At 48.5% G+C, this 14,381-nt stretch overlaps 1 protein-coding gene across 2 annotated transcripts in view; it reads right to left on the reverse strand.

Moving 5' to 3' along the window:
* Nucleotides 1-14,381, reverse strand: part of MTOR (mechanistic target of rapamycin kinase) — a 126,310-nt gene that overhangs the window by 100,616 nt on the left and 11,313 nt on the right. For both annotated transcript variants that reach the window (XM_059375478.1, XM_059375479.1), the window contains exons 7-13: nucleotides 9,340-9,615; nucleotides 9,145-9,253; nucleotides 5,664-5,850; nucleotides 4,565-4,693; nucleotides 3,620-3,864; nucleotides 2,141-2,356; nucleotides 1,590-1,795 (exon numbers count right to left, since the gene is read on the reverse strand). In XM_059375478.1, coding sequence (XP_059231461.1) covers nucleotides 1,590-1,795; nucleotides 2,141-2,356; nucleotides 3,620-3,864; nucleotides 4,565-4,693; nucleotides 5,664-5,850; nucleotides 9,145-9,253; nucleotides 9,340-9,615 — 1,368 coding nt within the window. The remainder of the gene's footprint in view (nucleotides 1-1,589; nucleotides 1,796-2,140; nucleotides 2,357-3,619; nucleotides 3,865-4,564; nucleotides 4,694-5,663; nucleotides 5,851-9,144; nucleotides 9,254-9,339; nucleotides 9,616-14,381) is intronic.

A 14,381-nucleotide genomic window follows, 5' to 3' on the forward strand; every position in this document is an offset into this window, starting at 1 on the left:
AGGGGATAGGGAGAGGGGGGTGGGGTTATGGACACTGGGGAGGGTATGTGCTATGGAAACTGCTGTGAAGTGTGTAAACATGGTGATTCACAGACCTGTACCCCTGGGGCTAATAATACATTATATGTTTATAAAAAATTAAAAAATTTTAAAATAAATAAATAAAAATTTTAAAAAAAGAAAAATTAAAAATTTGGGGGTTTCAAGGGGTAAGCTCAGTACATGGTAAGTCCATTCAACGGTGCGTCACATTCTCCAGTATCAGGAAAACTGAGATGGCCTGATAGCCCGGCGGCTTATTGTAACCTTCTAGAGGACACAGGCCATGCCTGGCTTATTCACTAATGTTTCCAGCACCCAGCAGGACCTGGAAGTTGGAAGATATCCAAAACATCTATTGACTGAATGAACACATTGATATTCTCATTAGGAAATATTTCTCTATCAGGCTTTTTAAAGCAGGATTTGGGTTGGCAGGCTCAACAATGATTTGTTTTCCTTCCCAAAACCTTAGGGATTTTAAAAAAGACTTCAAAGGGTAGGCGCTCCCAACACAGGCCAGCAGTTGAAGAAATAAACCACCAGGCTACAAACAAGAGCGCCAACATAATACAATCCTCTAATTCGTTGACTGATGACATAACTTACAGTCACTTTAGTTATGATTGTGAATACACCACATTTCTCTAGGATGAAAGTTACGTATGTTAATGATTCATCTGTATTTACGCTTTCTGTGGGTGGGTCAAGAGGCAGATCAAGAGGGAGGGACAGGGTGGAGTCGGGGGACAGGAAAGGACTGGGTGAGGCACACTGAGACCCAGAAGAGGTCAGGTAGAAAGGACTGGATCACACACCACTCGCAAGGAGGCCATTTATGTGTGTAGGTGGAGACAAAAACTGGGGAAAGAGGTTTTAGCAGGAATGGAAAATCTTGGGGAGCCTGGGCTGGCTCAGTCCGTAAAGCATGCAACTCTTGACTTGGGGTTGTGAGTTCGAGCCCCACGTTCGGCATGGAACCTACTTAAAAAAAAAAAGTCCTAGTAGATCAAGCCACAAGGCCAATCTGAAGCTACCTTTGGTTCTAGTCTTCTAGCTGGCTTAGCTTGGCATCTGATATTATTTAAGAACGAACGCCAGGGATCACAGACCAGGGCAATGACCATGAGAAGCAATGTTGGAACCATTCTCATCCTTGGCCTCTGTGCCAGACCTGGCATCAGCAAGAGCAGGAGAGTGGAAAGGAAGGTTGGGAGCTGTGAAAACGAGACGCCATCTGCGGGCTGAGCGGAGAGGGCCAAGGAGTGCAATCTCTGGGGACTTGCCAGCAACAAGAGAAGAGCTGCAGAAGAGGTTAGCTGGGATAGGAGGGCCCCTGGAGTTACACTGCCGAGAGGCTGACGAGGTGATCAGCACTGGAACTGCAACTGTGAAGCTGGGAAAACAAGCACTCTTGGAGCCAAAGGTGGCTTTTACCGGGTATCTCGACCTTTCTCTCCCTTCCTGGTCCTCGTCTCTCTTTCCCCCAACCACTCTCACAGTGACAGTCCCTTTGCCACTGCCTCTAGGTCCAACTGTCACACCATTACCTGGATGAGCATCTTGCGCAGGAAAGGCATGACGAAGGCCGGGTTCATGCTACTGAGCCGCCCCACGGTGCAGATGGCCAGCTCCCGGATCTCGAACACCTGGTCGTTCAAGGCCACAAACAGGGCCTGCAAATTCTCTGCCTGGGCCAGGTGGGCATCGAAGCGCTCATCCAGGGATGCCAAGACACAGTAGCGGATGTCAGGGTCTGCAAGGGCAATGATGCCTTTGAACGCCTCTTCAAAGCCATCACCCCTCTGGTCGTTTCCCAGATTCTGTACCCACCACCTCCAGCTTAGGGAGAGGGTACCACGTAACTTTCTCTTATCTCACCCGTCAAATCTTTCCTGTACTCACAGAAGCAACGGCAACAGAAATTAAAGACAGATGCTTTTACACCAGCAGGCTGGAGTAGCCAAGTCCAGCACTTTGGCTGAGACATCAGCGGGCTAAGGCCAAAAGTCTCTAGAGAGGCCATGCAATGCAGCTGGCTAATCCCAACTGCCCCGGGCGCGTAAACTCCCCTAGACTGCTCCCGTCTCACCAGCCGTACCGGGATCTGTTATCCCAACCACGAGCAGCTTGCTGAGCACGTCTGCCACCACTTGCACCGCAGTCTGGCTGACCACGTGAGCGTGGCCGCTGATGAGGTGGACGGAGGGCGTGAGCAGGCGGGAGCAGGTGCGGGCAGCTTCCATGCGGATCTCCTTGTGCTCGCTGTTCAGGAAATGATCCGCACAGTGGCGGACGAACTGGGTCAGAGAGTGGCCTGGATACAAAGGCAGAGAGAAAACAAAATAAACACTGCCGCTCGAGACGGCACGCGTACAACTAGCTAGCTGCATTTTTCATTTCATGGCTATGAATTCAACTTTCAACAAGATACTGACCCAGAACGCTTCTCTTTAAAAAGGGTTTACAAATGGGTTTCTGATTGGCAGAGAGGCAGAAGGGAGGCAGAGGAGTGGGGAGACAGGAAAAAAGGCATTCCAGCCACCCCCCTCCTAATCCTCTATTTCCTTCAAAGAATGAATTATTTTGTTTTATTCTGACCCAAACCTTTATATTCCCAGAGAGTAAAACAATCCTTGATCAAATTTACCTTGTCGATTTTAGTTCCCAGATCTGAATACCAAAAGACAGTCTGGCGTAGGCTGGGTTTAAATAGAGCTACTTTCTATTTTTTTTTTTTTTTTAAAGATTTTATTTATTTATTTGACAGAGAGATCACAAGTAGGCAGAGAGGCAGGCAGAGAGAGAGAGAGGAGGAAGCAGGCTCCCTGCTGAGCAGAGAGCCCGATGCGGGACTCGATCCCAGGACCCTGAGATCATGACCTGAGCCGAAGGCAGTGGCTTAACCCACTGAGCCACCCAGGCGCCCCCTAGAGCTACTTTCTATTCATTACAAATACATTATCCTGGGTGCTGATCAGTGTAAGTGGAGGGGCTACAAGAGGGAAACCACAGACGGCTGTAAGCATTCAGATGGCACGTTTAGGCTTTTGTACTTGCTTGTTCCCCTGCAGTCTTGATCATTGCTACCTACATGATTTTAAATTTCAAAAGTATTCGTTTTTCTCTCCTGAAATAGATCTCCCTAGGGCATTGATATGGGTTTATCTGCAGCTTAGAACTCCACAGTACAGCACTCTTGAAAATCATACTGCCATAGGAATGGAAATTCTTAAAAGCCTCCTGGCTTAAACATTTTAAAGCATTAAATACCATCTCAGCTTCATGGATGTGTGGGGGATGGGGAGCTCCATCTCTGACTTTCTCATCTCTGAAGCATTAATTCCTTGGATCAATGCATAATTTCCCTGAGCACCATCTGCCCCTAAACTCAGGATGGGACAGAGAGATAGCAGGAATTGACAGCACATGCAAAGAGCCCAGAAGGCTGAGCTGCTACAAGGTCAGCTAGCGGGTCTCCTGGATCCCAGGAAGATCCAGGACTTCTAGGCGCCCTCCTTCTTTTCTTGGGGTTCCCAGCAACACTCACTGTCTTGGCAAAGTGGCTACTATTTCTTACCTTCAAACTCGAAGCTGCCAAGAGTACGCAGAGCCAGAGTAATGCTGCCCACATCACTGGCCTCAGGCAGGGCTGTGAGGCCAGGGGAAGCCAGCTGATGGGCCAGGCCCTTGGGCATGCCCGGGTGCCGGAGAGGTTTGTGCATCAGGACCAGGGACAGCATCTTCAGGAGTCCATCCTGGATGTCCTTCTTCAGCTGTGGAATCTGTCGGCTCAGGTCGTACAGCACAGCAGTGAGGGCAGGGCTGAGGGGAAGGAAACCAGGCACTTACGGCACTGGGCAAGACATCTGTCTGTTCTTGAGAAGAAACACCCCTCTTATCCAGCAAGGGGATCGGGGGCACCACTGCTTGGTCTTTAAAGTAGAAGGAATACTATAAAATAGAAGAGATGTCTTGAACTCTCTCGGCCATGTCAGAGATTTCAAAGCAATCTACGAATTTCTGGTCTTTGCCAGAACTTGCTTAATGTAATTTAGCTACTGCTGAAGACCAAGTCTCAATAAACAATCTGGGAAGCAAACGAGGAGCCTCATCCTTATTTTATAGATAGAGAACTAAAGCGAGAAAAACCAGGCAGCTTCCCAACGATGCCATGAACAGCTGCAAACATCAGCTGAGCCTGTCTTCTGCACAAGGCCAGTGGCCAGAGTGCCTGGTACATGACTCTTTCACTTAACCCATGTGACAACCTTGAACAGAGGAGCTGCTATTATGCCCACTCTTCAGGTGAGAAAACTGAGGCTCAGAGAAGTTAAGTAACTGGTGAGAATCAACTAAAGGCAGAACCAGGGTTTGAAACCAGCCTGTGTTTAGTGTGAGCTCTCCTGCCTGTCCAATTTTATGAGCAAACACCCACGCTCTGCTCTATCAACGCTGTCCCATATGCCACAGGTCAAGGCTCATACTACCCCAGATGGGAGAAGCTCAGGTTGCTGACACCCACCTCAGTCCCACTGCCAGCATGGGCTCCAGCAGCTCCTTGATATCCTGTTGGATGCCTGGCCCCATCGCCCGGGCTAGCATGCTGATACAGGTGAACACTGTGGCATCCACCTGCATGGCCTTCTGTCTCCTGCAGGGGACCAAAAGAGTGATTACTTCATACACAATGACATTGTGGGATGTCCCACCTCCAGATCACCTTGGGACAAGGAGGGCAGGGGATCAGACATGGCCAAAATTTGCTGGTGCCCAGATTATCTACTGCACAATTCTAGGGGGCCGACCACACCCGAGACACTGTAGATTTGAATTTACAACAATCCAGCAGATGGCAGTCATGTATCTTGAGGAAGGGGCCCCTTTCTCGAATTTGCACACAAGGCATCATACAGGTTAACGGGGCTGGCCAAGGTACCTATTTAGGAAGCAAACTGAACAGTGTATCTATCAGGGACCAGGGTAGGGCACATCCATCGTATGGAAAATTCTTCTCCCCCGCGATGAGAAGGCTGGGCTTTAGAATGGGGAGGCTTATCCCTTCACTAGACCAATCCTTGCTACTAACACAGAGGAAGATCAAAACACAGCTTTAGCCAACACTGACCACCCTCCAGCCTTAGAGGAGACACCCCAGCCTCTCCAGGTTGTGGGGTGCTGAAGGTTTTTCTTGTATTCTCTTCACTGGACGGCTACAGGGGGTAGAATAATGCACCTCACTTCAGTGATAAGGAAAAAGTGAGCATTAGGTTCCTTCACTTCTAGTCCAGAAGCTCTCTCTTCAGGTCTTACATCAAAAGGCCTTTGAAAGCCAGAGAAAAGAGCAAAATTAGGAGATTCCCAGTTAACTATAATACCAAAAGCAGCACTGGCATCTAACATGTTCACAAGGTATTCAACGTCCCCAAATATTTATATATGTATATAACTTCATTTGAAAAAGGCTGCCACTCCTCTGAGGAAGGGTTGAGCTTTGTGAGATTTGCTACACCCTGGGGCTTCATGAGGAGGAGAACAGGCTTCAGCTCCATGGAAACTGGGATGGAGCATCCTTCTCCCCATCCAGATGGGGCGGAAGGTGGAATCATAACAGAGATGCTTACTTATGGGCAAAGTCCTTAGGGGGTAGGGCTGCACGGATGATGTCCAGCACCCGAGGTAAATAGACCTTAAACTCAGATCTCACAGCCACAGAGAGCAGCCCCAGGGCTTGGAAGGCTGCTGTACGTTCCTTCTCCTTCTTGACACAGCTTAAGACATGGTTCATGGTATCTTGGAGGTACTGGGTATCTGATCATAAGAAAGACAAAGCATATGGCTCAAGGTCAGGGTTGGTGTAGATATCAAAGGTAAGAGTTCCTATAAAACACTTAAATATAAGAATAAATCAATGGAGAGGCGCATGGAGGCTCCGTGGGTTAAACATCTGCCTTTGGCTCAGGTCATGATCTCAAGGTCCTGGGATGGAGCCCCACGTTGGGCTACTTGCTCAGCAGGGAGTCTGCTTGTCCCTCTCCCTCTGTCTCTCCCCTTGCTTATGCTCGCTCTCTCTCAAATAAATAAAATCTTAAAAAAAAAAAAAAAAGGAGGGGTGCCTGGGTGGCTCAGTCAGTTAAGCAGCTGCCTTCTGCTCAGGTCATCATCCCAGGGTCCTGGGATCAAGCCCCACATCGGGCTCCCAGCTCAGCGGGGAGCCTGCTTCCTCCTCTCCCTCTGCCTGCCTCTCTGCCTACTTGTACCCTCTACCTCTCTGTCAAATAAATAAATAAATAAAATCTTTAGGGAAAAAAAAAAAAGGAATAAATTAAGAGAGCCTGTTGAAAAAAGGTAGAGAATTTTAGAGGCTGTACTAACGAAAGTCTTAAGCTTGATAATCACTCCTCAGATACATCTTTTAGAAATATTAGAAATGTAAGATTTTTTTCCCACTTTAATTAAAAACAAAAAAACAAAAAACCAAAATCTTAAAGGGTCTCCAAAAACAGTAACATTGCATAATTATCCCCATTAGTGCTACATTTTGAGGGAAAGACTACATGCTCTTGTTTAAGAAATATATGTTAAATCTTGCTTAAAAACAAAGAGATGATCATCTAAACTATTAAAATATCACACTGAAATTTAAAGTAATATTGAATACTGTTGTAATAAACAGGCCACTCTATTCAGCTTAGGCCTGGAAATCACTTTGCTATTACCCAGAGATTTTTTTATAGTTATATTTAATAGAACAAGACTTAGTCTGTAATTTGGGAAGCCACAAGTGTATTTTCATTAAGTTTCCATCAGCCAATGTGCACGGGTAAGCGATTCTTGGGCAATTTAAGCGAAAGTGTTATTACTCCTCTGAAGGTTGGAATTTCCTGATTTTTGCCTCTTCTGTTTCTTCCCTTCCATCCTGCTGGCCTCAAGTCCATGCACCAGCAGAAAATACAGAGCAAGGAGGCAAGACCACACATCTGCTAGCAAGTGAGGGGAGCTGAGGGCCCCCAGAAGCTCATTTAGGAGCCAGCAGAGTCCAAACAACACAGATGCCCCCTTGCATTTACTCTAAAGAGAAAGGTCTTCTCTCATGGCTCTCGGGGTCAAAGCATTCTGGGGCTTGAAAACAGAAGAGCAGGGCGCCTGGGTGGCTCAGTGGGTTAAAGCCTCGGCCATCAGCTCAGGTCATGATCCCAGGGTCCTAGGATTGAGCCCCACATTGGGCTCTCTGCTCGGTGGGGAGCCTGTTTCCCCTTCTCTCTCTGCCTGCCTCTTTGCCTGCTTGTGATCTCTGTCAAATAAATAAATAAAATCTTAAAAAAAAAAGAAAAAAAGAAGAAGAAAACAGAAGAGCGAGGTTATGTAACCTCACAATTTCAGACATCCACGAGGAAAGTGGGACTTCTGCACGGACACAGCATTTCAGCAGGAAAGGAGCTGAGGGTGACGTCCTTTGCCCAATTCAGCACCCTAAGGGACTAGGAATTGTTCGAGGTTCCAGCCCAATCTTAGCGTGTTTTTGATATGGCCAAAGCTTACGTCATCGGGAAGTTCAAGCAATGACTTCCAAGCTGCAAGCTTTAAAAAAGCATCACCTTCCCCATGAGGCCACACATACGGGGGCTGCCCAGGCTGCATTTCAATGACACATTTTAGTATAATATTTAATAAAACAACAAAGACCCACATCAAAAGAATACACCTGGGGGCCCTCTGAGCCTTGGTATCCTGCTCCTAGGCAGTCCTTTGAACTTACTGGGGTAACTGCTTCTATAGCATGCCAGACTTTGATCAAATTCGGCCTAGTTATTACTTTCTTTTGAACCACAGACTTTCAAACCACGGTTATTTAAAGCCCTACTGCACGGGGGCACGTCTGGTCATTAAAAAGGAGAACAGCTGCTGGGTACCAGGTAGGAAGAATGGAAAACTGAAAAGATATGATTTTCATGGTTATCCTTTCTCTCTGTTCATTGATGTTATGTGGCTAATGGTCTCGCCCTTACAAAACACCTTCTCATCTCACACACAGCACGTTGAATGCCAACCATGTATTCTTCCCATTTTGTCCAGACTGGGGGGGGGGGTTGAGAAATGAGTCTGTGTGCTAGGAGGGAAAGGCAGGAGGGTCGGGCTGACCTTCCACTTCCCCTCCTGGCTCTCAGGTGCTCCTGAATGCTTATTAAGGCGACGGGCACCGTAGGGAGGTGGGAAGAGATGTTCAAGATGGGGGTCTCTCCACTCAGCGAGGAGGGAGGTAAGAGAAGGATATTAAGTACGAACAGGCAACTGGAGTATTACTACCATTTTTAACCTTGACCTTCCTTCTAAAATGGATCTGAAGTGGGGTGCAGTAAAAGCAGAATAATGGCTTCCATCTACTGGGGCTTACTCTGGCCCTTGGGACGAGGTGGTCAGGCATTTGCGCAGCTCATCTTGTAAGGCAAGGACTGACCTTCCCCACTGACAAGTCAGGAAGTGGAGGCCCAGGAGGGTCAAAGGACCTGGCTGAAACCTCCAGTTGGGGACAGAACTGGGATTCGTTCCCAGGTCAGATGCCGGGGGGGGCCCTAAAGGAAGGGGGAGGAGAGTACGCCCGGCTGGAGTCACCCAGGAAGGCCGTGGGGAGAAGCCAGCACCTGAGCTGGGACAGCTGCAGGAGCCAGCGCAAGCCGGGCAGGAAGATGGGAGCCCACAGTCTGTCGTCTCTGAAACCTGCCTCTGAAACCTCCAGGCCCTCTTCCCTGGGAGCCGTTCCCAGCGGCCGAAGCAGGCCGGTCACCGCATCCTCCCTTGCCCACAGAGAAGCTACTGCGTAATACCGAAGACCCAAACTGCCCTTCCTTTGGTCTCTCCTACGCCGGTCATGAACTTGTCTTCCATACCCGCAGAGTTGCTTGGCTCCAGAACGGCCTCCCTGCCTGCACCGATTCTCCCTGTGACAGCCTGAACGAGGCGCGCCTGAAATCAGACGGGAGGCGAAGATACCAGACACGAGCCCTGCAACTGGCTTCAAACGAGAGGCAGACGTTGACTCTTGGGAACGACTTCTGTTCGATTTCCCTCCAAGAGGGAATGACACATGTCTGCGGACAACCTCACCTGTGAAGGCAGAAGGTCGAAACGCGGCCAGGCGGGGCAACAAATTAAGGATTGTCATCTGGATCAGCGAGTTCTTGCTATTCCTGCATTTCAGCACCCACTGGCACACCTGAGGGAGGAGGGCGAGGGTTGGTGAGGGAGCAGGAGCACGGAGCTTGGGTGGGGGTTGGGGGGGGCGGACCTCTCAGCACTTACCTGGTCAAATTTCTCCTCCATCAGGTCTCTGCAACACCGACTCTCCACCAGGGTAGATTTCGCTGGGCTGGGGGAAGCCCCGAACCCCATGAGGCCTTGGTGAGAGCTGTACCCCAGCAGTCCCACCAAGGCGTTGGACTGCGGGGGCTGGACAGCCTGGAAACTGGTAAAGGGGGTGATGTGGCGCGGTTTCGTGCCGAAGCCCATGAGGTCCTTGCAGTACTTGTCATGCACCAGCTGCTGCTGTGTGATTTCTTCCATTTCTTCTCTCAGGCGCTGTGTGGTAGGGGAGGAGTCCGCTTTACTCACAGGTACCATTTGCCTACCGCTGTGGGCTCTGCAGAGTGACTCGTCTGCCCCACCCTGAAGGGGAACTATTTTCAAAGTGGGGGGTGCCCGCTTCTCATCTTTCTGGATTTGCCCAGAACCTTGCAGGGGGTTCTGTCCTAATTTAGGCAGAAGGGCACCACCTACTGAACCATGAAGGAGCAGCAGGGGGCTGGCTGCCAAGGACCCCTCCCTTGGTTTGGGAAAGCTGAGCTGCAAATGGCCATGACTCCAGACCTAAGGCTGTGGCTGAGAAGCCTCTGGCGAGGGTGACGGGCAACCCCACGCCCGGGTCCTGGCAGAGAGGACAGTTGCCTCTCCTCATCAGAAACCCAGGCAGAAACAACTTGGGCAAGTAATTTTCTCAGGAGCCGAGGAATTCCGTGGCAGGTGGGGACTAACCTGACTTACTGAGAATTCACATCTATGTCCTCCTAGTCCAAGGGCTGCTTAGTGACAGTCCAAACTGAGAAGGACATAAAACAATGCGTTTCTCAACTTCCATACTCTTCCCGACACAGGCATTCTCACTTTTCAGACACGCTCTGCACTATTCTTATCAAGCTCACCCAGGACTCCGATGCTGCTACATGGGATGGTCAATTCTCAGTCTTCATCTTGTCTTCATCTTATCTGACTTATCTGCAGCATTTGATCCAACTTAAGATTTCCTCCTCTGAAAACTCCTTCTTCCTTGCCTTCTTGGATCCGGAGCTTTCCTGGCCCCGTGCATCTCCTCTCTTCCCCGCACAGCTGCTCCTTGGTCCCCCCTGTGTTGCTCATCTCCTGACCTTGGGTATCAGGCCCCACCTCTTCTGCAACAACACTAGTGCTCTGCTGGGGATCTAGTCACCTGGTCTCAGGACTTGACGTCACAGCTATGTGCTGATGACTCCCAAATCCACGTCTCCACCCGGATCTCCCCAAGAAAGACTCAGTGCAATACCCAACGGGTGTCTCAAACTTAACATACTCATAAGCAAACTCCTGACCTTCTACCCCAAACCTGCTCCTTCTACCTCAGTCCTCCTGTCTCAGCAAATACCACCCTACCCTCCCAGTCACTCAGGCCCAAAACCTTGACTGCTCTCCTTCCCACTGAGCCCCAAGTCCTAAATTCAGAATCTAGCTACTCCTTGTGCCTCCACAGGTCCCCCTAGGATTCAAGCCTCTGCTAAGGATGCTGCAGTTCCGTCCTAACAGGACTCCGGACATCAATCAGCCCGGGGCCCTGATGATAATCCACTCAATACGGCGGCCACAGCGATCCTTCGGAAACAGGAGTCTAACGTCACTTCACTGCCCCAAACACCCTAACAGCTTCCCACATCACACACGCGGTCCATTCGGCGGCTCCCAAGATCCCACACGATGTACCCCTTTCCTTACAGTAGTGTTTCTCTGACCCCATCTCCCGCCTCCTCTCTCCTGTCACACAGCTCAGTCCCAACGGCCATCTCGTTCTCCTCCAAAGGCAGCCTACTCCCGCCCCGAGGCTTTCGTGCCTACAGAACCAGCTGTCTGGAATGCTCTGCCCAGGTATCTATTTGTATCTGTCTTTCTTACCTCCTTCTCAACTGTGCCCAAACGTTACCTTCTTCTTCTTTTTTTTTTTTTTAAGATTATTTATTTATTTTTTTGACAGACAGAGATCCCAAGTAGGCAGAGAGGCAGGCACAAAGAGAGGAGGAAGCAGGCTCCCCGCTGAGCAGAAAGCCCGATGCGGGGCTCAATTCCAAGATCCCGAGATCATGACCTGAGCCGAAAGCAGAGGCCCTAACCCACTTTCTAAAATGTAATCCTTGATCCATGCTAGCACCTCCTGGTCTCTTTGCCTGCCCTACTTTTCTCCAGAACATTCAACATCACACGATACCCTACAGTTGAGCCTTGAACAGCAGGAGCGTGAACTGCACCGGTGCATTTACTGTGGATGTTTCCCCATAAACCCAGTACTTTCTTTCTTATGATTTTACCAGATTTTATATTCTCTAGCTTACTTTGTTGCAAAAATACAATATATTATACACCTAACATATTGAGATGTGTGTTAATTGACTGTTTATGTTATCGATAAAGTTTCTGGCCAACAGGAGGCTATTAGTAGTTACGTTTGGGGGAATCCAAAGTTACGTGTGGATTTTTGACTGCGTGGGGGGACTGACGCCCGGACCCCTGCATCGTTCAAGGGTCAGCTGTGTATCTTTTTACTTATTTGTGTATTGTCTCCTCCTGGTAGAATAGAGTGTTTTATTCACTGCTGCATTATTCCGGCTCTTAGGACTTGGTGCAGATGACCCATGGCAGGTGCTCAGTGACTGCTGAATGCATTAACAAGTTATAAAATTATAACCTTACATCTGGAATAGTTCTTTGGAACTGACAAAATTTACAAAGTTCTATTTCATTTAAATCTATTTAGGTGACATTCTGTTCTCCTGGGAGAAAACAGAGACCCCACAGTGGGGAAGGCTACGGTGGAAAGCCCAGGTTATACCTGGGTGGGAATTCTCCGAGGGTGACCGTTTACAGAAGGCCCACACTAGCCGGCGTCCTGCCAGGCGCTACACGTACAGTCAACCCTTGAACAAGGTGGAGGTTAGGGGCACAGACACCCCACGCAGTTGAAAATCCACGTGTAGGGGATTTTTCAGGCTCCCTGGTCAGAGGGGAGTCTGCTTCTCTCTCCCTCTCTGCCCCTCCCGCCCACTCACGCTCGCTTGCTCTCTTTCAAATAAATAAAATCTTTAAAAATAAGTAAAGGAGGGGCGCCTGGGTGGCTCAGTGGGTTAAGCCGCTGCTTTCGGCTCAGGTCATGATCTCAGGGTCCTGGGATCGAGTCCCACGTCCGGCTCTCTGCTTAGCAGGGAGCCTGCTTCCCCCCTCTCTGCCTGCCTCTCTGTCTACTTGTGATCCTTCTCTCTGTCAAATAAATAAATAAAATCTAAAAAAAAAAAAGTAAAGGAAAAATAAGTAAAAATAAGTAAGTTAAGTAAATAAATAAATAAAAGAAAATCCATGCATTACTTCTTCTTTTGTAAAGACTGTATTTAGGGGTGCCTGGGTGGCTCAGTGGGCTAAAGCCTCTGCCTTCGGCTCAGGTCATGACCCTAGGGTCCTGGGATCGAGCCCCGCATCAGGCTCTCTGCTCAGCGGGAAGCCTGCTTCCTCCTCTCTTTCTGCCTGCCTTTCTGCCTACTTGTGATCTCTGTCTGTCAAATAAATAAAATCTTAAAAAAAAAAGATTGTATTTAATTATTTGACAGAGAGATAGGAGAGCACAAGTAGGCAGAGCAGCAGGCAGAGGCAGAGGGAGAGGGAGAAGCAGGCTCTCTGCTGAGCAGGGAGCCCAATGTGGGGCTCAATGCCAGGATGCTGGGATCATGACCTGAGCTGAAGGCCGCAGCTTAACCGACTGAGATACCCAGGCACCCCCATGTGTAACTTCTGACTTCCTTAAAACTTAACTACTAACAGCCTACTGTTGACCAGAAGTCTTACCGACAATAAACAAGTGATTAGCACACATTGTGTATGTGTACTATATGCTGTATTCTTACAAGAAAACAAACTAGGAAAAAGGAAATGTTATTAAGAGAATCATCAGGAAGAGAAAGTGCATTCACAATACCATACCATATTTATGGATAACCAAAGTGTATGTCATCTATTGACAGGATGAATCGTCTGTTAGTACCTACGTGAATACTGTCTTATCTGGAGCAAAACAATACAGATGTTATATGCATTACTGACACCACACAGCAAAAATGAAAAGATAGTGAAAAAGAAATTTGTATTTATTTATAACGATTCAGGCACCGATAACAAAGATGCAGTGATAAGACTGTTTTAGGGCAGCTTAGTGACATTGAGACGATTGCTTCATGGCAGCCTAGCCTATACGCTAATGAATGAGTTGTTATTAAATTTTTATAGTATATAGTACTATAGTCATATTCATAATATAGTATGGAAACACCGATTGATACATTTTTTTAAAAAAACCCACTTACCTGCGATGACAGGCTGATATGAGACAGGCACACTATATGGCCATGAAATTCTTTGAAAGCAAAGTTACAAAACGGTAAGAAAACCAACACGTTACTAACTTTCACTGTACAGTGAACGTCACTCACCTTACGCCGACACAGGGACAGGCTGTCCATTTCTGCATGAGCTTTGCACACGAGGTTCCACATGATCGAGTCTTAGGCAACGACAGTGACATAAAAACACCTTGTACAGTCTTGCTGTACAGTCAATAGATTTTCACACAGAGACTCACAAACGCACAGTAGCGAAGTTTGTTAACTGGACAGCACAATGACTATATCTTCCCTATCTGCTAGTGGGAAGTGGCTTGCAGGAAGGGTCCGTGTTCTTGCGGTGTCTCACGGTGAGCAGACTGAGACAGACGAGGCGCCAGCTTGCTGCTGCAGGGGTGGTAGCGGCGGGAGAAGTGGGAAGGGAGGCAGGGGACACGGCACACAGAAGTATGTCATAATTTGTTTGACTTTTTGGCTTTCTCGTTTCTCTACAAATGTCCTTCTACAGTAGTGAGCCCTCTTCCACGGTCGGCTTCGTTTCAGTGCCTGCACCACAGAAGGATCCGTGTCGTAAAAGGCGTCAAGTGCAATCTTGACTAATCAGACGCCCCCTGGGTCCTGGCCCTGCTTCTTCCAGGTCCCTCTCCCTCATCATCCAGTGCC

Source organism: Mustela nigripes, chromosome 14 (genome assembly GCF_022355385.1).
Source record: "Mustela nigripes isolate SB6536 chromosome 14, MUSNIG.SB6536, whole genome shotgun sequence".
In the NCBI taxonomy this organism is placed as follows: Eukaryota; Metazoa; Chordata; class Mammalia; order Carnivora; family Mustelidae; genus Mustela; species Mustela nigripes.